This window comes from Haliotis rufescens, unplaced genomic scaffold (assembly GCF_023055435.1).
Source record: "Haliotis rufescens isolate VD_foot unplaced genomic scaffold, xgHalRufe1.0.p SCAF_9, whole genome shotgun sequence".
Classification (NCBI taxonomy): Eukaryota; Metazoa; Mollusca; class Gastropoda; order Lepetellida; family Haliotidae; genus Haliotis; species Haliotis rufescens.
The window spans coordinates 46,612,452-46,640,360 of NW_025964383.1; the positions used below are offsets into that span (position 1 = coordinate 46,612,452).

Genomic DNA, 27,909 nt, shown 5'->3' on the forward strand with positions numbered 1-27,909 from the left:
GGAATACACACTCGGTGTGTTCCATCTAATCACCTCAGGATCTAAACACACGATGTGAGCTATCGTCTAACAGTATAAATACCACTTAAACACAACACCCCCCAAAACCTAAACATGTTTAGAATTTAAACACGTTTAAAAATAATTAAAATTTAAAAGGTTGAACATGTTTGGAACTAAAACACGTTTAAACATGAAATGAATTTGAACGTGTTTAAAGTTTAAACATGGTAAGAACTTAAACACATTTAAACATGTTAAAAATTTAAACTTGTTCAAGTAAAATTCATATCATTAGGTAAAATGTCCAATATGGATAAGATGTATAATATATATTGAAATTAGATGTCCAAATCAGATTGACAGGCACTTGCATAACACATAGCCACCAGGACTTGCAACACACCTGGCACAATACTAACATAGAGATGTACAAGAACACGCTCCGTAAATGGTGTCAAGGAAAATGGATGGCATCTGTCTCCGTAGCACAGGTGGTAACGTGACGGGCAGGAAGTTAAGAGGTTGCAGGGTCGTATCCCGTCGAGTTCGACATTTCAAGACTTCTTAAATGTGTTGTTGCTGTTGCTTCATTCGGGAAGCTGATAATGAAAGCTTTGCTTTATCTGTCTACTACAATAGACCCTCAACTGTTTTCGTTACCACCTAGATCCGCCCCACCCACAGTCCTAAACATGTCACAGTAAGGTGTCAAGGAGCGTGTTTAGGTTTGTGTTTGGGATCTAAACCCTTTTGTTACATACAGGGTATGGATGCCAATCTCTTCCTTTCATAACTATGGATTTCTGTTCGAAAACTCAACACGAAGAGCTTGGGAAAGCAAGCTGACAATCCACAAGGCATCACTTCCCGTTATTTTTTCGATAAAATTTGTTTTTTGAAGTTTTACTTATGATGAAATAAAGTGAGTGAGTGAGTATGGTTTTACGCTGCTTTTAGCAATAATTCCAGCAATATCACGGCGGGGGACACCAGAAATGGGCTTCACACATTGTACCCATGTCAGGAATCGAACCCTGGTCCTCGGCGTGACGAGCGAACGCTTTAACCACTAGGCTACCCGACCGCCCCGATGAAATAAAGTATGAATTGGCAGAGGATATGGGGTAAGGGAGAGTTTGGTATTATAAAATTTGTAATATTTTAGACTCGGTAACAGAATAAGTCCGGACTCCCCGAGACCCTGTTATTGTGACAAAAGCTGGCTACAATACCGTCATCGTATATCGTTGGCACGTATCGATGCTAATAGCTTCAACCACTTGTGGGGGCGGTCGGGTAGCCTAGTGGTTAAAGCGTTCGCTCGTCACGCCGAGGACCCGGGTTCGATTCCCGTCATGGGTACAATGTGTGAAGCCTATTTCTGGTGTCCCCCGCCGTGATATTGCTGGAATATTGCTAAAAGCGGCGTAAAACCATACTCACTCACTCACTCAACAACTCACTCAACCACTCACTCACTCGCTCAACCACTTGTGTGTCTGGACCATTCCTCTACACTCGGCCACCATGTGCATGTAGCTGGAATATTACAAACTGCGGTGTAAAATATTTTTTCACTACCTCAATGTTTCGTCATCCTTCAAGTTTATTTTCTAGAATACGCAAATTATATGACAAGCGACGAGTGTTTAAAACTGATGGGTTGAAAATCGCCAGTGGTGCGGATTATCCAGCTACATGCATGGTTGCTGTAACAGATTAAAGTTCCTTGTTCGCAAGCTCGTGCACATGTTACGGATTGCCTGTGTGCGTCGTTCCTGACGTTTACACCTCGCTACATCGCGCCGTTGTTACAAACACATGTAAATGTACATAAAAGATAGTCCTTTGAACTCTATCCGATGAAGTTGAGAAATGTGTGTTTATAACTAGCTTTTTACACATCACGCAATGGCCCACTCGTAAACAATCACTCAATGTGTCACGTGGGATACTCCAAGTTGCGATGTAGCCTTTTTCATACCCAGCCCCAGGCTATATGATCCATACTCGCATCGCCGGGTTCCCAGCCCGGTAAAGACTATATATCTCGCGTGACAGGGAAAAAACTAACAGTTAACACAAAGTATGAAATACCCAGACAATCCTTGGGCGACGAGTGTCGCCTTCAGCACCTAACAGGCTGGACTGTATGTCCGACACAATGGACCACCCAACCGTTAAGCCAACATGGATTAACTTCTTTGACGGGGAAGTATATCACCAGTACCAGTCTTTTGTGAAAACAAGGGATTTTACAAAGGTAATATGTTCATTTACATGTTCCTAAATACTCTCAAATGACAAAGGCAATAACACCGAAGCCCCATGTTCTGTTCAATATGATGCTGTAGAGTCGGTGTGTATTCTCTGAGTGCCTCGTACATTCGGATGAGACACGCCATTATGGTATCTCTAACGGAACAGAGGCAGTGTGCAGAACAGATGCTTTGTTGTGAAGGTATTCCTCACGGCATCAACGACGGACTCCGGAGCACACCGGATGTAATGTGTCTAATGCGCACACCTGCATGTACCCCGAGATGTCTCGTCAGGCGAGGTGAGGTGAAATGGTGTTTAACGTCGCGCCCAAGATTACTGCACTTATATAGCGACGTGCATGCACGTGTGTGTGTGTTGCTGCTTGTACTTGTCCGGACTTATGCCGAGTTTACAGTGCTAGCCCACTGAGATACCATGCCGAAGTTTAACATGAATATCCCACTCAGACACAGTATACTGACTCCGAACCGACCAGTCCTTGTTTTAGCACCTTAATGCCGAACTCCAGGCAGGGTAACAACAAGTACCATCTTTTAACATATTTCTGTATGAGGGGCGGTCGGGTAGCCTAGTGGTTAAAGCGTTCGCTCGTCACGGCGAAGACCCGGGTTCGATTCCCGACATGGGTACAATGTGTGAAGCCCATTTCTGGTGTCCCCCGCCGTGATATTGCTGGAATATTGCTAAAAGCGGCGTAACACCATATTCACTCAATATTTCTGTATGACGCGGCTGGGTATCGAACCCCCAACCTTCCGCTCTCCGGGCGGACGCTCTACCACTAGACCACGGAGGCGATTGTCTCGTCAGGATACACTGCAGGAGGTATGGAGATCATTGCACACCGCACACGGCCCATGTACCAGCTGATATACCTCCTGTAGTTAATGCTGGACTTCAGATGTCATGTCTTCAGCACACTGTTCACATAACCTCATACCCCCACATGTACGTTTGCAGTTTCACGTGCTCATGATATAGTCGGAAGTGTACAATCTACTCTGCTTTATGTCACTTTATGTTTAAATCGTGTAGTTTGTATTGTTTGATGTCGCGTTGTGGTAAGTTAGATTTATTTTTAATCTAGCATATATATATTTGTTCTTCAGTGTCATTTAGAGCTTGCTATCAGTGCGACAGAAGAACACCAAAGTATTGAAATGATGATTTATTAGAAAGCCTCGGAAAACAACATGTACAATCACAAATGGTATTTGACACTTATTATCTTTGATTCAGGTCCTTCAGAACAAAGCTTGCTTAACTCTAAAGATCCACATGTTGTATCCAGGTGTTAGAACGCTCGTGTGATGCTGTGTATCATTTCATCCAGTGAGCTCTTGAATGACTCCGTGAGTGAGTTGCCTCGCTCATGATTGGAACACTGACTGTCCACAAGTCTGCCCATTGGATATAAGCGTGTAGGATTGATGATGTAGTTCACGGAAGATGCGATTCAAGTTTATAGCTCCATCCTCGTTTATTATGTGTATTTATGCAGGTAGTGGGGATGTCTTGTTGATAAGCAGGAGTAGTGGTTGCAGCACCTTGAACCTCTCATCTAAACCAACCTCTCTAAAATTTCGAGGACAGATATGATGGATGGATGTGTCTTCAATTGCACCATTTCGAGTAAAGGGGGTCACTTTTCATTAGAATGTTTAACTCTGTTTAAGCGATGTATTTGTTTATGTGTCCATGCTTGGCCACGTCCACGAACGGAGTACTGTTTCCTGAATGGCTGATAATATAAATGGCGGGGCCTCTGTTCGTATTTATTGGTGAGAATTGACTTCAATGTGTATTTGTTTTCATTGAGGTATAATAATACGGATTAACATTTCATGAACACGACATTGATCTTTCTGAAATTCTTTCAGGTACGTGTATGCTTGTACGAGGTAGTTAAATACCCTTCCGAAGGCATACTCAGTGTAGTCCAAATAGTGATGATACCAGGTGTTCGCGAAAAGGTGATCGAATCCTGCCCCACCGGTGGCACCCGCCATAAGTTCACCGTCTTCTTTTCCTGCTGCATCGTTTAGATGCGCCTGTCCGACTAAATCCACTAAACTACTAACATGTACATCAAACTGTAATAGGGAATTGCATCGGATATCAATTTTGTCACTGGTGCATCAAATTTGGAAATTTCCTCCCCATCGCTGCCATAAATGTTTTTTAAAGCCCACTGAGGCCTTGAATGTTGTAAACCTGATACAAAAACATTGTAGCAAGAGTTGTATGACGTTCTTTGAAATCTTGATAGAAATAGCATACTCGACTTTACCTCAAACGATGTAAAATGTTGACACCAAAGGCTGGAGCTGCAAGAATATTGCTCGACAGTTGGCTATTTGAAAGGTGAAGTCGTCTCTCTTGCTACACTGTATATATTTCACAAGACATCTCAGACGCCTGATCCTCAATTGAGGGATGTGTTGCTATCCTGATGCAATGCCTGGTCAATTCTCGAAGATTCTGTACTGGATGGTCCCTGGATATAACACTACGTCCCAACTGATCCTACAGATGCTGGATTGGATTCAGGTCAGGGCTTCCCAGAAGGCCAAGGCAGAGTCTCAAATGCGTTGTTCTAGAGACGTAAGTCTCAACTCGTGCTCGGTGGGGTCGGGCATTGTCGTCAATGTGCTGATGTGAGAGGAGTGGGGGTCGGGCATTGTCGTCAATGTGTTGGGGTGAGAGGAGTGGGCATCTGATTAGTCTTTTAGTCCTTCATCCTGCTGCATTCTGTCGACGTCTGAAGCTCTTCGAGACATTGTATTTGTATACCAATGGTGACGAAGAACAGTGCAAGTTGAAGCTGGCAGCCGTTTTGCCTTTGTACAAGGACCCTGTCTTCTCTGGCACTGGTCTCCCCTGGACGTCCTGATCTCGGCAAGTCCCTCGCATGTCCAGTCAGTGTGTGTTTTCTAATGAGTCGACTGTATTCTCTGGCACTGGTCTCCCCTGGACGTCCTGATCTCGGCAAGTCCCTCGCATGTCCAGTCAGTGTGTGTTTTCTAATGAGTCGACTGTCTTCTCTGGCACTGATCTCCCCTGGACGTCCTGATCTCGGCAAGTCCCTCGCATGTCCAGTCAGTGTGTTTTCTAATGAGTCGACTGTCTTCTCTGGCACTGGTCTCCCGTGGACGTCCTGATCTCGGCAAGTCCCTCGCATGTCCAGTCAGTGTGTTTTCTAATGAGTCGACTGTCTTCTCTGGCACTGGTCTCCCGTGGACGTCCTGATCTCGGCAAGTCCCTCGCATGTCCAGTCAGTGTGTTTTCTAATGAGTCGACTGTCTTCTCTGGCACTGGTCTCCCGTGGACGTCCTGATCTCGGCAAGTCCCTCGCATGTCCAGTCAGTGTGTGTTTTCTAATGAGTCGACTGATTATCGTATGATATAATGTTCGACCCGGTCGCAACAACCCGACATGACATGTCAGTTTGCATGCCTTTGATTTGCTATGTTTATTTTTCTGTGATAGTACGCTGAGGCATCTCAGGTACAACCGTTCCAACGAATTAATAGCAAGAAAGACTGAACAAATTTCTGTCAATAAACAGGAATTTCTCTATAGGAACCCCTTAGGTGTGCATATGGCTCGCACAATCACACCCACAAGGTTGGCAGTTAAGGTGGCTACCATTCTTCAGGCAGATGATTGATGTGTCAATACACAGTGTACCATTTGTGAATCTCTACATTTCAAATGAACTCACAGTTACACTTCAAAGATGGTGGTGTATATATATAACACAGATATTTGTGCATGAAGAGTAAGCCGCCACGCTATATATTACCAAATACAACGGGTCTGTGTGGATCCCAAAAATATTCTCAACTTCCTGGGGAGTATGCATATTATGTGGATTATGCATGAACGGATGGAACCGACGGCAGTTGAGACTAATGTCTGTTTTAGTAATGTGTATGATTGTTGAAGTCTACTGCCGGCTGTTGTAATCACGTGATACAATAAGTGCTGTTTTGTGTACAAGGACTGACTGACTGACAGAGATTGTTACCAATTTGACTTCTTTTAATCCAACCTTGTGATTAGGCGATCAGAGTCATTCAGAATTCATCATAACAATGATGATCATTGCCACAGCATGACGAACATGTATTTGGTTCATATTGATTGTCCATCATTTTCAGTTTCGGGATGTCTAACTGTGACAAGACATAGAATATATATATGTTGAGTTATGCAGTAAGTAAGGTGGAGCAGAACAATTTAATTATGTTTCACAACACATTGCGTTGAAGTTATATTCAGCAGACATAGAGAGAACAAAACAATCAGCTGACACCACTTGCTCGTTATAACGCATGCTGGGAGACATGCCGACAAGGCATCAACACCGATGGTTTCAGTCACGAGCTGTCCTAGTCCAGAGGGGCGTTGGGGTAGCCTAGTGGTTAAGGCGTTCGCTCGACACGCCTAAGACACAGGTTCGATTCCCCACATGGGTACAATCTGTGAAGCCCATTTCTGGTGTCTCCCGCCGTGATATTGCTGGAATATTGCTAAAAGCGGCGTAAAACCATATTCACTCAATTACTCCTAGTCCAGAGTCCACTATAAACAGCCGGCGTGGTGTATCTGAATACAATTCACTCCCTCACTCACAAGATGTATTTTGAAATACTTTTCAAGACCTCTGTCTTCATTATATATAATAGTTTGATGGTAAACATGTGGATGACGCTGATGTTTCAAATATACTTTGTAGAAAAATACAAATATCCCAGCTATGCCGCATGAACATTTGTGATTCTCCTAGAATGGGCACAACTTTCCGTCTTCACACTTAACGCGGCTATAAATCTCCACAAACACTGTAGCGTGAGCTGTACTGGCCAGAGGGCGTCTGACATTTCTATCAACTGCTGCTTGTGTGGTACACGGGTCTCCCACACCCTGACGTGCCGCCCTTGTCATGTCACGTGTTGATGTGATCTCTCGGCCCAGGGTACATGATAGACAGCTACCACCAATATAAATGCCAACAGAAGGGTTACTATGGCAACTACAGATGCTTTGTCTAGTCGTGTGTGACACTCAGGGTACACCTCCCGATTGAGTGGCATGGTGTCTCCACCGCCCTGGCCGTTTGGGGAACGCTCTCATGGCGTCGTCGTCGGTCTGGCCGTCTGGGATACACTCTCACAACACAGCATTTACCTCCGGCGTGTGAAGCATAGTTTCACAGGTTGGTCCGTCTAAGACACCCTCATCGCACAGAAAATATCTCCTATTTGTGAGCCATGGAACATCTACGGGTTCTACAGGATAGCCTTCCCGTCTGCATTCGAGTTTCCAAGGTGAAAGCGTCACAACATTATAAAATAAAAAGTGATGTACCTCAGACAGCGGATCTGCCATTAGTTATCTGTTACAGACAGAGTTACTCTTTGGGTTCACGAAAACGTGCTCCAGACATTTTATGAATTTTTATTGTTGAAAACTTTAGACACATTCAGTTACACCCGTGAAGATCCGGGTTAGAAGAGATCTTCAGTAACCCATGATTGTCGTAAGAGGCGACTATGCTTGTAAGAGGCGGCTAATAGAATCGCGTGGTCAGGGTCGCTGCCTTGGTTGATGAATGTCATAATAATAATAATAATAATTTATGCATTTGTATAGCGCAGCATTCACTGTGCATAAGTGCTCTGTGTCATCGTATCCCAATTGCGTGGATCGGTGCTCATAATATCATTGACTGGATTGTGTGATCCAGGCTCGATTATTTACAGACCGCCGTCATATACAATACTGATGGGTGCGGCGTTAAACAACGAATAAACAAAACAAACAAACATGCACTTCAATACAGGTTCAATATACAATAAAGGGTATTATAGAACACAAAAAATGTGAAACATAAGCTAGTATTACATCTCAATGATCAGTCTAGGGTAGATAAGAACATTTTATAAGATTGGTTTTTAACACTACTAAACTTGAAAGTGGTAATTTGTGATGAATATAGACCTATTGGTTCAACCATCTGCTGTCTGATCATGAAGAACCGACATAGGACACTCATTCAGAAAATCCTTTCATGCAACAAACAAAATCTTTATTCTTAACGAAAAACAAACAATAAAAAACATGCAACTGTTTTTATTCATATTTCCATTTCTCCTAGTGTATTCTGTTCAGATATTCTTTCAAAAAAGACATGTCGGTAACCTTATTTACACTTTAAAAACAGTTTATTGAATGCTCTGTTACGTCATGGTAAGGATGTATGAACATAAAGGAACAATGAAACTTATTGAAAGATTTAAGCATAAACGAACCGATCGTCTTTATTCTGTACCCGCAGATCCTCCAAAGCCAAAGAGCGGAAGATAAATCCCAGCTTCAGGATCTCAAAACATGGCCGCAACAGGAAATGACGTCACACCCAGCCGATGACCCAATCTCAAACCCGGATGCAGAATACTCGGAGATTCCCGCTGACAGGGCACTCCCACCTGATGTCATCTTCCCCTCAGCAGAGGAAGCGAAGGCTCGGAGAAAGCGAACTCGGACATACGTCCTTCTCGGCATCCTGGTCATGTCCTTGGTCGCCATGTTAGTGGCCTTGCTACTTCACTTTCATCTTCAAAAGTGTGAGTGTACAAAGCATCACTTTCTCGAAAATGTCAATTCAATGTTTGTATTATTCCCAAGACGTTAACGCCCGAAGAGCAAGATGTCAACGTCACGGGTGTTGTTGTTCATGCTGTGTGACGTTGTAGTTGATTGAGGTACATGGCGTGTCTGGCTGATGCCGACGAGCAGCCGTTTTTTGTGACCTTGACTTTGTGGAGTGACCTCAGCGCCCTTTACACACCGCTGTTTCGGCTGTGGCACTCGTGACATTTATGAGCATGTTGTCTCCGGCTGTCGTGTATGCACATTGTGAGACATTATAGGCTGGGAAGGTCACGTTAACATTTAATATAATATTGCAGTCTATCAGTCGTGATGCAGGGTGTCTTGCTTTCCAACCAGATACAACATGCTAGCCTCAGATCCTGAAATAGAAGTACTTTACATAACACATGAATAAAGACAATATGTGCACAATAAACACGCCATGGTGCAATACTTGCACATATTAATATAAACACCATAAATATCGGACGGTTGGGTGATAGGTTCTGTATCTCCCACAAAAGGAATTGCGCAATATATGGAAATCTTGTGTTGTACGAGACAATTTCGGATGCTGTTTCACTGTGCCATGACAATAAATTATGTGAGTGAGTGAGTTGTGTTTAACGCTGCTTTTAACAGCATTCCAGTCATATCGCGGCGTTTCAGCTTAATGTGGGAGGAAAGCCCGAAATGATGCAGGTCTCAGACGTTTACCACTTCGGTGAAACCCACAAGCATGGATATGGTGCTGACAAACCTAGAAACATAATCTGGCCAACCGGGATTCGAACTCACTCACTCACTCACTCACTCACTCACTCACTCACTCACTCACTCACTCACTCACTCACTCGTACATGTACAACGTCAACTGTCTCATATGCTGGTACTTGTGATATAAAAGGTTGAAATGTTCTCCCACAGCTCTGTTTGGTAGCGCGTCCCGCATGGGTGCCGCCACAACCTCCCCTGCCCCAGGCTTTGCGAGCATCAACCCCTTTCAGACCACGCCCAACATCAGGTCAACTGACAGATCTGGAGCAAACGTGAAGAATGAAAGTAAGTCTCAGTAGCTGAAGTGGTAGCAACATCAGCAGTTACATTGGTAGTAGTTCAAGCAGTAGTAACACTGGTAGTACAAGCAGTAGTAACATTGGTGGTAGTACAAGCAGTAGTAACATTGGTAGTAGTACAATCAGTAGTAACATTGGTAGTAGTACAAGCAGTAGTAACACTGGTAGTAGTACAAGCAGTAGTAACATTGGTAGTAGTTCAAGCAGTAGTAACATTGGTAGCAGTACAAGCAGTAGTAACATTGGTAGTAGAACAAGCAGTAGTAACATTGGTAGTACAAGCAGCAGTAACATTGGTAGTAGTACAAGCAGTAGTAACATTGGTAGTAGTTCAAGTAGTAGTAACATTGGTAGTAGTACAAGCAGAAGTAACATTGGTAGTAGTACAAGCAGAAGTAACATTGGTAGTAGAACAAGCAGTAGTAACATTGGTAGTAGTACAAGCAGTAGTAACATTGGTAGTAGTTCAAGCAGTAGTAACATTGGTAGTAGTACAAGCAGCAGTAACATTGGTAGTAGAACAAGCAGTAGTAACATTGGTAGGAGTACTGACACTGTTACCTTCATCACTGACACTGTTGTCTTCATCACTGACACTGTTACCTTCATCACTGACACTGGTGTCTTCATCACTGACACTGTTATCTTCATCACTGACACTGTTACCTTCATCACTGACACTGTTACCTTCATCACTGACACTGTTGTCTTCATCACTGACACTGTTGTCTTCATCACTGACACTGTTGTCTTCATCACTGACACTGGTGTCTTCATCACTGACACTGTTATCTTCATCACTGACACTGTTACCTTCATCACTGACACTGTTACCTTCATCACTGACACTGTTACCTTCATCACTGACACTGTTACCTTCATCACTGACACTGTTGTTTTCATCACTGACACTGTTGTCTTCATCACTGACACTGTTGTCTTCATCACTGACACTGTTACCTTCATCACTGACACTGTTGTCTTCATTACTGACACTGTTATCTTCATCACTGACACTGTTACCTTCATCACTGACACTGTTGTCTTCATCACTGACACTGTTGTCTTCATCACTGACACTGTTGTCTTCATCACTGACACTGTTACCTTCATCACTGACACTGTTGTCTTCATCACTGACACTGTTACCTTCATCACTGACACTGTTACCTTCATCACTGACACTGTTACCTTCATTACTGACACTGTTGTCTTCATTACTGACACTGTTATCTTTATCACTGACACTGTTGTCTTCATTACTGACACTGTTACCTTCATCACTGACACTGTTACCTTCATTACTGACACTGTTATCTTCTTCACTGACACTGTTACCTTCATCACTGACACTGTTACCTTCATCACTGACACTGTTGTCTTTATCACTGACACAGTTGTCTTCATCACTGACACTGTTATGTTCATTACTGACACTGTTATCTTCATCACTGACACTGTTACCTTCATCACTGGCACTGTTACCTTCATCACTGACACTGTTACCTCCATTACTGACACTGTTATCTTTATCACTGACACTGTTACCTTCATCACTGACACTGTTACCTTCATCACTGACACTGTAACCTTCATTACTGACACTGTTATCTTCATCACTGACACTGTTACCTTCATCACTGACACTGTTACCTTCATTACTGACACTGTTATCTTTATCACTGACACTGTTGTCTTCATCACTGACACTGTTATGTTCATTACTGACACTGTTATCTTCATCACTGACACTGTTACCTTCATCACTGACACTGTTACCTTCATCACTGACACTGTTACCTTCATCACTGACACTGTTATCTTCATCACTGACACTGTTATCTTCATCACTGACACTGTTGTCTTCATCACTGACACTGTTATCTTCATCACTAACACTGTAATCTTCATCACTGACACTGTTACCTTCATCACTGATACTGTTATCTTCATCACTGACACTGTTACCTTCATCACTGACACTGTTACCTTCATTACTGACACAGTTGTCTTCATCACTGTCACTGTTATCTTCATCACTGACACTGTTACCTTCATCACTGACACTGTTACCTTCATCACTTACACTATTATCTTCATCACTGACACTGTTACCTTCATCACTGACACTGTTATATTTATCACTGACACTGTTATCTTCATCACTGACACTGTAATCTTCATCACTGACACTGTTACCTTCATTACTGACACTGTTACCTTCATCACTGACACTGTTACCTTCATCACTGACACTGTTGTCTTCATCACTGACACTGTTATCTTCATCACTAACACTGTAATCTTCATCACTGACACTGTTACCTTCATCACTGACACTGTTATCTTCATCACTGACACTGTTACCTTCATCACTGACACTGTTACCTTCATCACTGACACTGTTGTCTTCATCACTGACACTGTTATCTTCATCACTGACACTGTTACCTTCATCACTGACACTGTTGTCTTCATCACTGACACTGTTATCTTCATTACTGACACTGTTGTCTTCATCACTGACACTGTTATCTTCATCACTGACACTGTTACCTTCATCACTGACACTGTTATCTTCATCACTGACACTGTTGTCTTCATCACTGACACTGTTGTCTTCATCACTGGCACTGTTATCTTCATCACTGACACTGTTACCTTCATCACTGACACTGTTACCTTCATCACTGACACTGTTACCTTCATCACTGACACTGTTACCTTCATCACTGACACTGTTACCTTCATCACTGACACTGTTATCTTCATCACTGACACTGTTACCTTCATCACTGACACTGGTGTCTTCATCACTGACACTGTTATCTTCATCACTGACACTGTTACCTTCATCACTGACACTGTTATCTTCATCACTGTCACTGTTATCTTTATCACTGACACTGTTACCTTCATCACTGACACTGTTACCTTCTTCACTGACACTGTTACCTTCATCACTGACACTGTTACCTTCATCACTGACACTGTTACCTTCATCACTGACACTGTTACCTTCATCACTGACACTGTTACCTTCATCACTGACACTGTTACCTTCATCACTGACACTGTTACCTTCATTACTGACACTGTTATCTTCATCACTGACACTGTTACCTTCATTACTGACACTGTTACCTTCATCACTGACACTGTTACCTTCATCACTGACACTGTTATATTTATCACTGACACTGTTATCTTCATCACTGACCCTGTTTTTTGGTTATTTTCTTCCTCAGCTTTTTTCCATCATCCCGATCCTAATTTTTTGAAAACGATATCCCGGGATGGCAACAAAGTTATCGGCGACTTACCTCCCTTTGAGCCTGCCAAGTTCCTCAATGACGTCACTATGATCCCTACATCTGGAATCGAGGCTTCCATTTTCGGCTTAAGGCCAGGTAAAGTCGTTGAAGTATTTGATTAGCTCAAAACCATGTAATACCAACCACAAAGTCGTCATTTTACAAGCTTTTGTTGTCACGGTAACCGGTACTGAGAGTTGTACACCAATATCACGACACAGACTGTTAACTTCACGATTGCACTCGAAATGATGTAAGATACATTTTCGTTATACAACGAGATTATAATAAATGTGTTTATGAATACTAGATCACGCCATGGTGACATGAGGTGAAAACTTCCATCGCCGCCTATCCTCTATTATCCAGGGTGTTATATTTCCTTTAGAGCATAAATAGCAGCAGCATACTTTGAACCACATGTATGCTAAAAGCAGATTCAAAAGCGTAAAACACACGGGAACACTGGTCGGGAAAGAAATAAAACCGCATTTGAGCAGATACTAGTACTTGGATTCCTGCGGTATATCAATGTATAATGATAATAATGATAACATTTATTTGCCTGATGATTCTCTCGTGAAGCATGTGAAGACTCATGACGAAAACAAGGCATTCTACAGTTATCGTAAACGAGCCAAGGATGTGGGACATAATCTCAATGTTGATTTTGTTGATGGTTCGAATTCTGTACTGCTTGAAGTGCCATATCAAGTCGGCCCAGACTCAGTTTTTGAAGGAGAGGCTGTCTGAACGACCACTGCATCGAGTTTATGTGCAGTGAAGATCAGCAATCCTGCAGAGTCCTTTGCTTGGATGAAGTCGTCTGGCCTGAAAAGTGAAACTGAATGCTTTCTGTTCGCTGTTCAGGACCAATCACTTCTCACTCGAAACCGTCAATGTGTGATTTTGCATCAAAATGTAAATATGAAATGTAGATTATGTAATGAATTTAATGAGACCGTCCAACACATTGTCAGTGGATGCCCAGCTTTGGCACAAACAGAATATCTTAAGCGACATAATGGAGTGGCTCGATCATTTTATTACCGTCTTCGCCATGCTTGTGGTTTTGACACAGAGATCCATCTATGGTACGACCCGGAATATGTAGAGAGCGTCATGGAAAATGATACATACAAAACTCATCGGAATAGGCCCGTATACAGCCTCAGACGTATCCTGGCCAACAAATCTGATCTTGTCCTTTTTGGACAACCCAATGACATCATTTAAATTATTGAATTTTCTGTCCCTTTTGACTCCAATGAGATTGACAAGATTCAGTGAAAACATGGCAAATATGCGGACCTCGCTTTCGAATTGTCACGCTTGCGCCCCAAGTACCAAGTTGTCCGGCTCCCCACTGTTCTCGGTGCCTTAGTTTTGGTACCTCCCAATCTATTGACTGACATTGGGAGAGTACCCGGGTTTGCTACCAAGTCACAATAGGGAATTGCATCGGGCATCACACTTGTCACGGATGCGTCATATTTGGTATTGTTCTCCACTTGTCTACCATAAAACGTTTTGAAAGCTTTACTGAGACCTCAAAAGTTGTATTTCTGATCAAACAGCTTTTGAGCAACAATCGTTGAACGGGAAAGTTGACTATGAAAAGTTGAAGTCATACCTCTTGTTATTCAGTCGTGTGGAGAGTTGTTTGTCACTGTGAATTTTTATGCTGAGATCCAAACATGAAACAGATGAGACGGTCTCACTGCTCTCCTTTATTTCTAGTTCAGGTGGGTAAATCAGTGGAAGGCTATTTGATGGTAATTGAACGATTATCGATACCAGATCATCGATATACCTGAAGTTTCAGTTAAACATCTTGGCCAAATTATCTTGTTTTGACTTTGCCAATCCGACCAGAAATTCTGATTCATAATAATACTCCACCAACCATGACATCGGAGTCATGCTTTAACCTTCACATAGTGCACTGGGTAACTGGGTAATCGAGTGTGTCTCCGTCCGCACAGCTCCCATCACCGTCACCGCCCCCAACGTCCTGTCGACGATGTTGGAGCGGGAGCTGCAGCTGGATTGTCTGATCAAGGGGGAGGCGGACTGGCAGAGTGTCGCCATCGTCAAGCTGGGGGAGTCGGGGCCGACGGATGCGCAGGAGGTGGCAAAGTTTTCTACCAAACCTGATCCAGCATCTGCAACAAGAACCGACCGGAGAGTAAAATATGACGTCATCAAGTCCGGAAATGACGTCAAATTCATTGTGAAGATTTCCCACCCCGTATGCAGCGATCATGGCTATTACCAGTGTGTGGTTACCTTGACCCCGGGTACCGTGATGACCTCAAGGTTCAGGGTCGCAATCACGTGTAAGTACTGAATACGCATGTACAGAAATAGCGCAACACAAAATAGTGTGAAGCAGAAGGAGAATGACTCACAATACCTGAGGCAAATGTTAAAATTGAGTGTGTGGGTGAGTGTCTTAGGTGGGTGTGTCTCTCTGTGTGTGGAGGGGTTGTACGTCTCTCTGTGTGTGGAGGGGTTGTGTGTCTGTGTGTGGAGGGGTTATGTGTCTCTCTGTGTGTGGAGGGGATGTATGTCTCTCTGTGTGTGGAGGGGTTGTATGTCTCTCTGTGTGTGTGGAGGGGTTGTATGTCTCTCTGTGTGTGGAGGGGTTGTGTGTCTCTGTGTGTGTGGAGGGGGTGTATGTCTCTCTGTGTGTGGAGGGGGTGTATGTCTCTCTGTGTGTGAAGGGGTTGTGTGTCTCTCTGTGTGTGGAGGGGTTGTGTGTCTCTCTGTGTGTGGAGTGGTTGTGTGTCTGTCTGTGTGTGGAGGGGTTGTGTGTCTGTGTGTGGAGGGGTTGTGTGTCTCTCTGTGTGTGGAGGGGGTGTATGTCTCTCTGTGTGTGGAGGGGTTGTGTGTCTCTCTGTGTGTGGAGGGGTTGTATGTCTCTGTGTGTGGAGGGGTTGTATGTCTCTCTGTGTGTGGAGGGGTTGTACGTCTCTCTTTGTGTGGAGGGGGTGTATGTCTCTCTGTGTGTGTGGAGGGGTTGTGTGTCTCTGTGAGTGGAGGGGGTGTATGTCTCTCTGTGTGTGGAGGGGTTGTGTGTCTCTCTGTGTGTGGAGGGGGTGTATGTCTCTCTGTGTGTGGAGGGGTTGTGTGTCTCTCTGTGTGTGGAGGGGTTGTATGTCTCTGTGTGTGGAGGGGTTGTATGTCTCTCTGTGTGTGGAGGGGTTGTACGTCTCTCTTTGTGTGGAGGGGGTGTATGTCTCTGTGTGTGTGGAGGGGTTGTGTGTCTCTGTGAGTGGAGGGGGTGTATGTCTCTCTGTGTGTGGAGGGGTTGTGTGTCTCTCTGTGTGTGGAGGGGGTGTATGTCTCTCTGTGTGTGGAGGGGTTGTGTGTCTGTGTGTGGAGGGGTTATGTGTCTCTCTGTGTGTGGAGGGGATGTACGTCTCTCTGTGTGTGGAGGGGTTGTGTGTCTCTCTGTGTGTGGTGGGGTTGTATGTCTCTCTGTGTGTGGAGGGGTTGGGTGTCTCTGTGTGGAGGGGTTGTGTGCCACTGTGTGTGTGGAGGGGTTGTATGTCTCTCTGTGTGTGGAGGGATTGTATGTCTCTGTGTGTGGAGGGGTTGTATGTCTCTCTGTGGGTGGAGGGGTTGTATGTCTCTCTGCGTGTGGAGGGGTTGTATGTCTCTGTGTGTGTGGAGGGGGTGTATGTCTCTCTGTGTGTGGAGGGGTTGTGTGTCTCTCTGTGTGGAGGGGGTGTATGTCTCTCTGTGTGTGGAGGGGTTGTACGTCTCTCTGTGTGTGGAGGGGTTGTGTGTCTCTCTGTATGTGGTGGGGTTGTATGTCTCTCTGTGTGTGGAGGGGTTGTATGTCTCTGTGTGTTGAGGGGGTGTATGTCTCTGTGTGTGTGGAGGGGTTGTGTGTCTGTCTGTGTGTGTGGAGGGGTTGTATGTCTCTCTGTGTGTGGAGGGGTTGTATGTCTCTCTGCGTGTGGAGGGGTTGTATGTCTCTGTGTGTGTGGAGGGGTTGTATGTCTCTGTGTGTGTGGAGGGGGTGTATGTCTCTCTGTGTGTGGAGGGGTTGTGTGTCTCTCTGTGTGGAGGGGGTTTATGTCTCTCTGTGTGTGGAGGGGTTGTACGTCTCTCTGTGTGTGGAGGGGTTGTGTGTCTCTCTGTATGTAGTGGGGTTGTATGTCTCTCTGTGTGTGGAGGGGTTGTATGTCTCTGTGTGTGGAGGGGGTATATGTCTCTCTGTGTGTGGAGGGGTTGTATGTCTCTGTGTGTGGAGGGGGTGTATGTCTCTGTGTGTGTGGAGGGGTTGTGTGTCTCTGTGAGTGGAGGGGGTGTATGTCTCTCTGTGTGTGGAGGGGTTGTGTGTCTCTCTGTGTGTGGAGGGGGTGTATGTCTCTCTGTGTGTAGAGGGGGTGTATGTCTCTCTGTGTGTGAAGGGGTTGTGTGTCTCTCTGCGTGTGGAGGGGTTGTATGTCTCTCTGTGTGTGGAGGGGTTGTACGTCTCTCTGTGTGTGGAGGGGTTGTGTGTCTCTCTGTGTGTGGTGGGGTTGTATGTCTCTCTGTGTGTGGAGGGGTTGGGTGTCTCTCTGTGTGGAGGGGTTGTGTGTCTCTGTGTGTGTGGAGGGGTTGTATGTCTCTCTGTGTGTGGAGGGATTGTATGTCTCTGTGTGTGGAGGGGTTGTATGTCTCTCTGTGTGTGGAGGGGTTGTATGTCTCTCTGCGTGTGGAGGGGTTGTATGTCTCTGTGTGTGTGGAGGGGGTGTATGTCTCTCTGTGTGTGGAGGGGTTGTGTGTCTCTCTGTGTGGAGGGGGTGTATGTCTCTCTGTGTGTGGAGGGGTTGTACGTCTCTCTGTGTGTGGAGGGGTTGTGTGTCTCTCTGTATGTGGTGGGGTTGTATGTCTCTCTGTGTGTGGAGGGGTTGTATGTCTCTGTGTGTGGAGGGGGTGTATGTCTCTGTGTGTGTGGAGGGGTTGTGTATCTGTCTGTGTGTGTGGAGGGGTTGTATGTCTCTCTGTGTGTGGAGGGGTTTTGTGTCTCTCTGTGTGTGGAGGGGTTGTATGTCTAATTATCTGAAGTTTCCATCACTTGACCTGTGAAGATCCGGGGTAGAATAGTTCTTCAGCAACCAATGCTTGCGGTAAAAGGCGACTGCGCTTGTCGTAAGAGGTGACTAACGGGATCAGGTGGTCAAGCTCACTGACTTTGTTGATGCACGTCATCGTGTCCCAGTTGCGTGAATCGATGCTCATGATGTCAATCACTGGAAGGTGGCCCAGACTCGATTATTTTCAGACCGCCGTCATTTAGCTGGAATATTGCTGAGTGCGGCGTTAAACAACAAACAACAACAACACTTGGTCCTTCCTCCAACATATGATACGCTGCTCAAATACCGCGTTATAGTCATCTGAACAGGTCTAATTTTCTCTAATAGCTCCGTCCCAAGGTCCCGTTCTGCACGTGCCAAACGAGATAGTGGAGGCCAAACCGACCCGCCTGAAGACCACGTGGGATGCGGGACATCCAGAATTCAATGGAATTCTAGAATGGGAACTTCTGGATAAGGACACCTGGTCTGAGTTGGCCTACACAGACTACCAACAAACACAGACTCGAGCTAACTGCTCAACTATCATTGAGAGCCAGTTCCTAGTCACACCGAAACTGTCGTGGAATGCGACAACTATCAGGGCCAATGTTATTCCCACCCCTTCGTTCACCGACACGGCGGACACAGCGGCCAATGTTACTCTGGAATCTCAACACGAGGAAATACTGGTCGTGCCAGGTACTGTTTGTGTTTGCACGCAGATGCAGAGAGAATTAAATCAGATGGTTTTCAACAAAATAGTATTTACTAATTTTGGGGCAACAAACGTATACTGTTTCCCAAATTATACCCTAGCATTTGTACTTGAAGTGCATCCCATTTGTTTAAAGAGGCATTTTTAATGTTTTTATTATTATGTGAAAAGTAAACGGCCACAAGAAAACAGTCAAACTGCTTGAACGTATTTCCCACAGGCTGCAGTTATTGTTACCATGGTAACCCATCAGTCGATCATTATGGCACGCTTAGACAACTGGACATCTATATTACCCCAGGATCCCCACGAGGCTGAAGATACAATGCATTAAATAACATGTAGATTTAAAAAATATAAACATTTTCTGTTTCAGCTGATGTGTGTCACGGTTCAAGTAACGGGACGTTCATCAAACATCCGTACACCTGCCACAAGTTTATTAGGTGCATTGACAACGACGTTTTGGTGTTCGTTTGTCCTTCTAACCTCTGCTTTGACCTTGACCCCGAGACGTGTGTCAAAGAATCTGATCATGTGGGATAGTCATGAACAACGTCTCCCCACATGATCATCAGGAACAATGGAACCACATGCACGTGCATGAAGTGACCTTTCAGTGATCACAAAGTAATGTATTTGTTAGAACGTCCGCCGATGTCCTCTTGTTTGCAGGGATCAGTACTTGTCGGTGTCCTTCATCATTGCGTCAGTGATCAGTGAGTATGGTTTTACGCCGCTTTTAGCAATATTCCAGCAATATCACGGCGGGGGATACCAGAAATGGGCTTCACACATTGTACCTATGTCGGGAATCGAACCCGGGTCTTCGGCGTAACGAGCGAACGCTTTAACCACTAGGCTACCCGACCGCCCCTCTTTGCGTCAGAATGGCGTCCCCTCAACTCAGTCACTCCTGAAGATTGTTCTAGCTTCGAGTGATAAAACAAGACGTCGGGACCAGGTTTACTTTCATCACATACAGTATATGGAGTGAGTGAGGGAGTGAGCGAGTTTAGTTATCGCCGCTTTTAACAGTATTCCAGTTATATCACGGCGTGTCAGCGTAATGTGGGAGGAAAGCCCGAAGTGATGCAGGTCTTAGACGTTTACCACTTCGGTGAAAGCAATGAGCACGGGTATGGTGCTGACAAATCTAGAAACATAATCGGGGCGAACCGGGATTCGAACCCACAATCATAGGTTCCTGACGTGTCCAAGGGACGCAACTCTGCACATCGAATTGCGGCGCCTTGGACGATTGGGCCACCCGCGCCCCCATATTGAGTTGGGGAATGTGTCAGCTTCAACTGAAGAAGATAGACTTAGCGCGACAAGGTTTTACCGATGGTCAGAGAGCCATTCAACAAATTTTCACCATTTTGCCTGTTACACCTAATGGAATCTGTTTCGGCGGATAATCGAGACTGGTTATGCTCTGGCCTTGACGTTTTATATCTACATCACATTGAGTGGGAGACTGCTGGTGCAATGCTGTCATTCAAACTCTTGATTGTGTGGCCAGCTTTATCGCTTCTGTTACTGCGAAGAATATGATAGTTATAAAACAAACACTAACATATCATTTGGTTTCACGGGTTTCACGGGTTTCACGGGCCTTAGTCTTGCGTAACGTCGGCACCTCATTCTGAATATTGACCTGATACTTGCTGAACATGAACCTTGTCTTGGTGAACTGGGCAGATGTGTGTCCAGTGGTTCAAATGGCGACATTATGTCAAGTAGAAGATGGCATTCTCCCTTACATTGAAGCTTGGCTTCTGGCACCATACTGACGTCACATCCAATGTCACATTCTAAGTTTCTCCGCATCAAACTGACACGCCGTCATATACCTGAAACCCTGATCAATTCGGCGTGTTCAACACAGGTCACTCATTTATGTCAAATATATGAGGGGCGGTCGGGTAGCCTAGTGGTTAAAGCGTTCGCTCGTCACACTTAAGACATTGGTTCGATTCCCGACATGGGTACAATTCGTGAAGCCAGTTCTGGTGTCCCCGACCGTGATATTGCTGGAATATTGCTAAAAGCGGCGTAAAACCATACTCACTCACTCACTCACTCACTCAAATATATGAACTCTTTGTTCCTTAAGTTCAATTATGACCCTAATGGCTGTTTTCCCTCCGAGTGCTGCTTAAGACGTCAATATGGATCACTCAGTGTTTAAAAAAACTAGGCGCTAGACAAAAAGGCTGAAAACGCTTAAGGATGAAGCAATGGTGGAATTAATACTTCCTTGTGAGAACTTGCGATGTCGCTACCAGTACACGAAGGTGACGATGTGAGGTGGCAGTTTTATTACCGGACGTCCCAAAGCTGTGCGGAATCCGGAGGTCGCAAACTACGTCACGTCATTGTTATGTGATGGGGTCATGGGTAGGGAGGACAACTTCGTCACATCAGTTTTGTACAAAATACATCGCTTTTATCGACAGTGTCTGTAACACTCGCAGAAGCTAATAGGTGTTGTCGTTATTGTACATAGCGATATATATAATATAACTTACAGCCTGATTTTTAAAATAAGATGGAAATGAGTTTTTATTTGCATACATATCATAACAAATAATTCTGTTTAGATGTCTACATATACGTATTCATACATAAAAATATAAAAGGAACTCTTCTTCCAAAATGTTCTTAATAGTCTGGATGTAATTTTTGCATTTTCTTTTTTCTTTTTTTTTATGGCTATTAAATCTGTTCTGTTTATTTAGATCTACTAATATGTTCTACAAAATTATTTAGGAAGTAAGCGTTAACCTTCGTATGACCTTGAAAACCCCTCGCAAATGTCCGTCAGAAAAGCTGTTGTATCCCATACGTTATATCCAAACGACACGGGGCGGTCGGGTAGCCTAGTGGTTAAATTTAAGCGTTGGCTCGACACGCCGTTGATCCGGGTTCGATTCCCGAAATGGGTACAATGTGTGAAGCCCATTTCTGGTGTCTCCCGCCGTGATATTGCTGGAATATTGCTAAAAGCGGCGTGAAACCATACTCACTCACTCACTCACTCCAAACTCCACTCTGTGATAACAGAACAAACAGTGCAAATGGAATATCAGAAGGATGTCCTGCCCAAATAAAAGCATTATAGTGTTGGTCATATGTCAGATGTATCAATACACATGTGTACAAATGGCAATACGTTATAGATAACTATTATAATGTTGCATCTTACACATGTGTACAAATGGCAATACTTTATAGATAACTATTATAACGTTGCATCTTACACATGTGTACAAATGGCAATACTTTATAGATAACTATTATAACGTTGCATCTTACACATGTGTACAAATGGCAATACTTTATAGATAACTATTATAATGTTGCATCTTACACATGTGTACAAATGGCAATACGTTATAGATAACTATTATAATGTTGCATCTTACACATGTGTACAAATGGCAATACTTTATAGATAACTATTATAATGTTGCATCTTACACATGTGTACAAATGGCAATACTTTATAGATAACTATTATAATGTTGCATCTTACACATGTGTACAAATGGCAATACTTTATAGATAACTATTATAATGTTGCATCTTACCCTGAGGAATGCTATGTACATAGCAGCGCTTCAGTATGTTAAAACGCTCGATAGTATTATACTGTAATTAAAGCGAAGATACAGCACATACTATGTAGCACCTTGTAGCATCTATCTATCCTCCCTGTCTTGGGCTAAATAGTTTCCGCTATCAGGAATCTGCTGTAGGCAATGATTCAATTATCATTTTTATCTAAAACAGTAACACATACTCACCTGTTAATGAGGAATTGCTTTTTTATTCTCATCATGAATTAGAATAAATAATTGTAGCTTCATTGTTTGAAATAATTAAGTTGAAAGGAAATAATGAAATAGAGTTTCCTAAGATATTTGTCCCGTAGTATTGACAGCAGCATTTGGGGGAGGGGGCGACGATTTCTAGGGTCTGGAGGGGCAGGTTGTCCCCATAATGTGTAGCTGACACTAGGACATCACCTGGGACACATGATGACATCGTTACGCCCTGTGATGCACACAGGGTGGCTGCTTCATCAGCATCGGGAATCTGCATCTAAGGGATGTAACTCTGCTGTGACTAATCGAGACGACAGTGTCCATTTATCTTGTGTGTACTGTACTGTACTGCCTGTGTTTATAATGAACAGTAACCACGTAACATATATATGCTTATTATATAATCGGATGCATTGTGTGTGTTTAGATTTCTGCTATGGTTGAATAAAACTTCGAGACTGACATGAATGTTACTTAAGTGTCTTTGCCGGTGACGGGAAATGAGTGTTTGACGTCGCCTTCGGCACAAGTCAAGCCGTCTCGGCAGGTTACACGATAATGGGCTTCACAGACTGTATTAATTTAGTAAATCAACCCAAATCTTCACTCAGCGCTGTAGCCACTGTCCGTCCGACCAGGTTGTTTGTTGTTTAACGCCGCACTCAGCAATATTCCAGCTATATGACGGCGGTCTGTAAATAAACAAGTCTGGGCCAGACAATCCAATGATTTACATCATGAGCATCGATCCACGCAATTGGGATACGATAAAATGCATCAACCAAGTCTGCGAGTCTGACCACCCGATCGTGCGACAAGCATAGTCACCTTTTACAGCAAGCATGGGTTGCACGGGTCCATCAATACATCTTGCTTATGACAAGAACAGATACAAGGTGGAATATTTATCACTAGGTCTTCAAGGGAGTGCGGTGTGATCTGCACCGGGCGTGGTTATGGAGGGGTGTGGCTATGGAGGGGTGTGGTTATGGATGGTTATGGTTATGGAGGGTTATGGTTATGGAGGGTTATGGTTATGGAGGGGTATTGATATGGAGGGGTGTGGTTTTGGAGGGGTATGGTTTTGGAGGGGTATTGTTATGGAGGGGTGTGGTTATGGAGGGTTATGGTTATGGAGGGGTGTGGTTATGGGGGGGGGGGGGTATTGTTATGGAGGGGTGTGGTTATGGAGGGGTGTGGTTATGGAGGGATATTGTTATGGAGGGGTGTTGTTTTGGAGGGGTGTGGTGATGGAGGGGTGTGGTTATGAAGACGTGTGGTGATGGAGGGGTATGGTTTTGGAGGGGTATTGTTATGGAGGGGTGTGGTTATGGAGGGGTATGGTTATGGAGGGATTTTGTTATTGAGGGGTGTGGTGATTGAGGGGTAAGATTTTGGAGGGGTATTGTTATGGAGGGGTGTAGTTATGGAGGGGTGTAGTGATGGAGGGGTGTGGTTATGGAGGGGTGTAGTTTTGGAGGGGTGTAGTTATGGAGGGGTGTGGTTTTGGAGGGGTGTAGTTTTGGAGGGGTGTAGTTATGGAGGGGTGTGGTTTTGGAGGGGTGTAGTTATTGAGGGGTGTAGTGATGGAGGGGTGTGGTTATGGAGGGGTGTGGTTTTGGAGGGGTGTAGTTATTGAGGGGTTATTGTTATGGAGGGGTGTAGTTATGGAGGGGTGTGGTTTTGGAGGGGTGTGGTTATGGAGGGGTGTGGTTATGGAGGGGTGTAGTGATGGAGGGGTATGGTTATGGAGGGGTGTAGTGATGTAGGGGTGTGGTTGTGGAGGGGTGTAGTGATGTAGGGGTGTAGTGATGGAGGGTTATGGTTATTGAGGGAAATGGATATGGAGGGATATTGTTATGGAGGGGTGTGGTTATGGAGGGTTATTGTCATGGAGGGTTATGGTAATGGAGGGTTATGGTTATGGAGGGTTATTGTTTTGGAGAGATATGCTTTTGGAGGTGTATGGTTATTGAGGGGTGTGGTTATGGAGGGATATGGTAATGGAGGGGTACTGTTATTGAGGGGTGTGGTTATGGAGGGGTGTGATTATGAAGGGTTATGGTTATGGAGGGGTATTGCTGTGGAGGGGTGTGGTTATGGAGGGATGTGATTATGAAGGGTTATGGTTATGGAGGGGTATTGTGGTGGAGGGGTATGGTCATGGAGGGTTATGGTTATGGAGGGTTATTTTTATGGAGGGTTATTGTTATGGAGGGTTATTGTTATGGAGGGTTATGGTTATGGAGGGTTATTGTTATGGTGGGGTATTGTTTTGGAGAGATATGCTTTTGGAGGTGTGTGGTTATTGAGGGGTGTGGTTATGGAGGGGTGTGGTTATAGAGGGTTATGTTTATGGAGGGGTATTGTTATGGAGGGGTGTGGTTATGGAGGGATGTGGTTATGGAGGGGTGTGGTTATGGAGGGGTATGGTAATGGAGGGGTTTGGTTATGGAGGGGTGTGGTTATGGAGGGTTGTGGTTATGGAGGGGTGTTGTTATGGAGGGGTGTGGTTATGGAGGGGTATTGTTATGGAGGGGTTTGGTTATGGAGGGGTATGGTTATGGAGGGGTGTGGTTATGGAGGGGTGTGGTTATGAAGACGTGTGGTTATGGAGGGGCATGGTTTTGGAGGGGTATTGTTATCGAGGGGTGTGGTTATGGAGGGGTGTGGTGATGGAGGGGTATTGTTATGGAGGGGTGTAGTGATGTAGGGGTATGGTTATGGAGGGGTGTAGTGATGTAGGGGTATATTATGGAGGGGTGTAGTGATGTAGGGGTATTGTTATGGAGGGGTGTAGTGATGGAGGGGTATGGTTATGGAGGGGTGTGGTGATTGAGGGGTATTGTTATGGAGGGGTGTAGTGATGTAGGGGTATGGTTATGGAGGGGTGTAGTGATGTAGGGGTATGGTTGTGGATGGGTGTAGTGATGTAGGGGTATGGTTATGGAGGGGTGTAGTGATGTAGGGGTATTGTTATGGAGGGGTGTGGTTATGGAGGGGTATGGTTATGGAGGGGTTTGGTTATGGAGGGGTGTGGTTATGAAGACGTGTGGTTATGGAGGGGCATGGTTTTGGAGGGGTATTGTTATCGAGGGGTGTGGTTATGGAGGGGTGTGGTGATGGAGGGGTATTGTTATCGAGGGGTGTGGTTATGAAGGTGTAGTGATGTAGGGGTATTGTTATGGAGGGGTGTAGTGATGTAGGGGTATGGTTGTGGAGGGGTGTAGTGATGTAGGGGTATTGTTATGGAGGGGTGTAGTGATGTAGGGGTATTGTTATGGAGGGGTGTAGTGATGGAGGGGTATTGTTATGGAGGGGTGTAGTGATGGAGGGGTATGGTTATGGAGGGGTGTAGTGATGTAAGGGTATTGTTATGGAGGGGTGTAGTGATGTAGGGGTATGGTTATGAAGGTGTAGTGATGTAGGGGTATGGTTGTGGAGGGGTGTAGTGATGTAGGGGTATGGTTGTGGAGGGGTGTAGTGATGGAGGGGTATGGTTATGGAGGGGTGTGGTTATGGAGGGGTGTGGTTATGGAGGCGTGTGGTTATGGAGGGGTGTAGTGATGTAGGGGTATGGTTGTGGAGGGGTGTAGTGATGTAGGGGTATGGTTATGGAGGGGTGTGGTTATGGAGGGGTGTGGTTATGGAGGGGTACAGTTATGGAGGGGTGTGGTTATGGAGGGGTGTAGTGATGGAGGGGTATGGTTATGGAGAGGTGTAGTGATGTAGGGGTATTGTTATGGAGGGGTGTGGTTATGGAGGGGTATGGTTATGGAGGGGTATTGTTATGGAGGGGTGTGGTTATGGACGGGCGTGGTTATGGAGGGGTGTGGTTATGGAGGGGTATGGTTATGGAAGGGTTTGGTTAAGGAGGGGTGTGGTTATGGAGGGGTGTGGTTATGGAGGGGTGTTGTTATGGAGGGGTGTGGTTATGGAGGGGTATTGTTATGGAGGGGTTTGGTTATGGAGGGGTATGGTTATCGAGGGGTGTGGTTATGGAGGGGTGTGGTTATGAAGACGTGTGGTTATGGAGGGGCATGGTTTTGGAGGGGTATTGTTATCGAGGGGTGTGGTTATGGAGGGGTGTGGTGATGGAGGGGTATTGTTATGGAGGGATATCGTTATGGAGGGGTATGGTTTTGGAGGGGTATTGTTATAGAGGGGTATGGTTAGGGAGTGATTATTGAGGGATGTGGTTATGAAGGGTTATTGTTATGGAGGGTTATGGTTATGGAGGGTTATTGTTATGGAGGGTTATTGTTATGGAGGGGTATGGTTATGGAGGCTTATGGTTATGGAGGGGTAAGGTTATATAGGGGTATTGTTATGGAGGAGTATGGTTATGGAGGGATATTGTTATGGAGGATTATGGTTATGGAGGGGTATTGTTATGGAGGGGTGTGGTTATGCAGGGGTATTGTTATGGAGGGGTGTGATTATTGAGGGATGTGGTTATGGAGGGGTATGGTTATTGAGTGGTATGGTTGTTGAGGGGTGTGGTTATGGAGGGGTGTGGTTATGGAGGGTTATGGTTATGGAGGGGTATTGTTATGGAGGGGTATGGTTATGGAGGGATGTGGTTATGGAGGGGTGTGGTTATGTAAGTGTGTGGTTACGGAGGGGTATTTTTTTGAGGGTTATGGTAAGGGAGGGGTGTGGTTATGGAGGGGTGTTGTTATGTAGGGTTATGGTTATGGAGGGGTATTGTTATTCAGGGGTACAGTTATGGAGGGTCGTGGTTATGGAGGGGTATGGTTATGGAGGGGTATGGTTATGGAGGGTTTGGTTATGGAGGGGTGTTGTAATGGAGGGGTGTGGTTATGGAGGGGTGTGGTTATTGAGGGGTACAGTTATGGAGGGGTACAGTTATGGAGGGTTTGGTTATGAAGGGGTGTGGTTATGGAGGGGTGTGGTTATGGAGGGTGTGGTTATGGAGGGTGTGG

General features: G+C 44.8%; 1 protein-coding gene across 2 annotated transcripts; it reads left to right on the forward strand.

Moving 5' to 3' along the window:
• Positions 1–2,014: 2,014 nt before the first annotated feature.
• Positions 2,015–23,425, forward strand: LOC124149969. 2 transcript variants are annotated; one of them, XM_046521830.2, is made up of 7 exons: positions 2,015–2,266; positions 8,631–8,919; positions 9,875–10,009; positions 13,272–13,433; positions 15,323–15,676; positions 18,761–19,114; positions 19,507–23,425. In XM_046521830.2, the coding sequence occupies exons 1-7, from the start codon at positions 2,156–2,158 to the stop codon at positions 19,674–19,676; spliced, it is 1,575 nt and encodes a 524-aa protein (XP_046377786.1). In that variant the 5' UTR covers positions 2,015–2,155; the 3' UTR covers positions 19,677–23,425. The 2 variants fall into 2 exon arrangements, with proteins under 2 accessions (XP_046377786.1, XP_048247221.1); XM_048391264.1 differs by lacking the exon at positions 2,015–2,266 and adding an exon at positions 7,527–7,620.
• The last annotated feature ends 4,484 nt before the right edge of the window (positions 23,426–27,909 follow it).

Bases quoted from the DNA above. Each gene is read 5' to 3' on its own strand.
- LOC124149969 (XM_046521830.2), top strand. From the start codon at position 2,156: ATGTCCGACACAATGGACCACCCAACCGTTAAGCCAACATGGATTAAC. The intron at 10,010-13,271 runs GTAAGTCTCAGT...TTTCTTCCTCAG, and splicing joins AGCAAACGTGAAGAATGAAA to CTTTTTTCCATCATCCCGAT. The intron at 13,434-15,322 runs GTAAAGTCGTTG...CCGTCCGCACAG, and splicing joins CATTTTCGGCTTAAGGCCAG to CTCCCATCACCGTCACCGCC.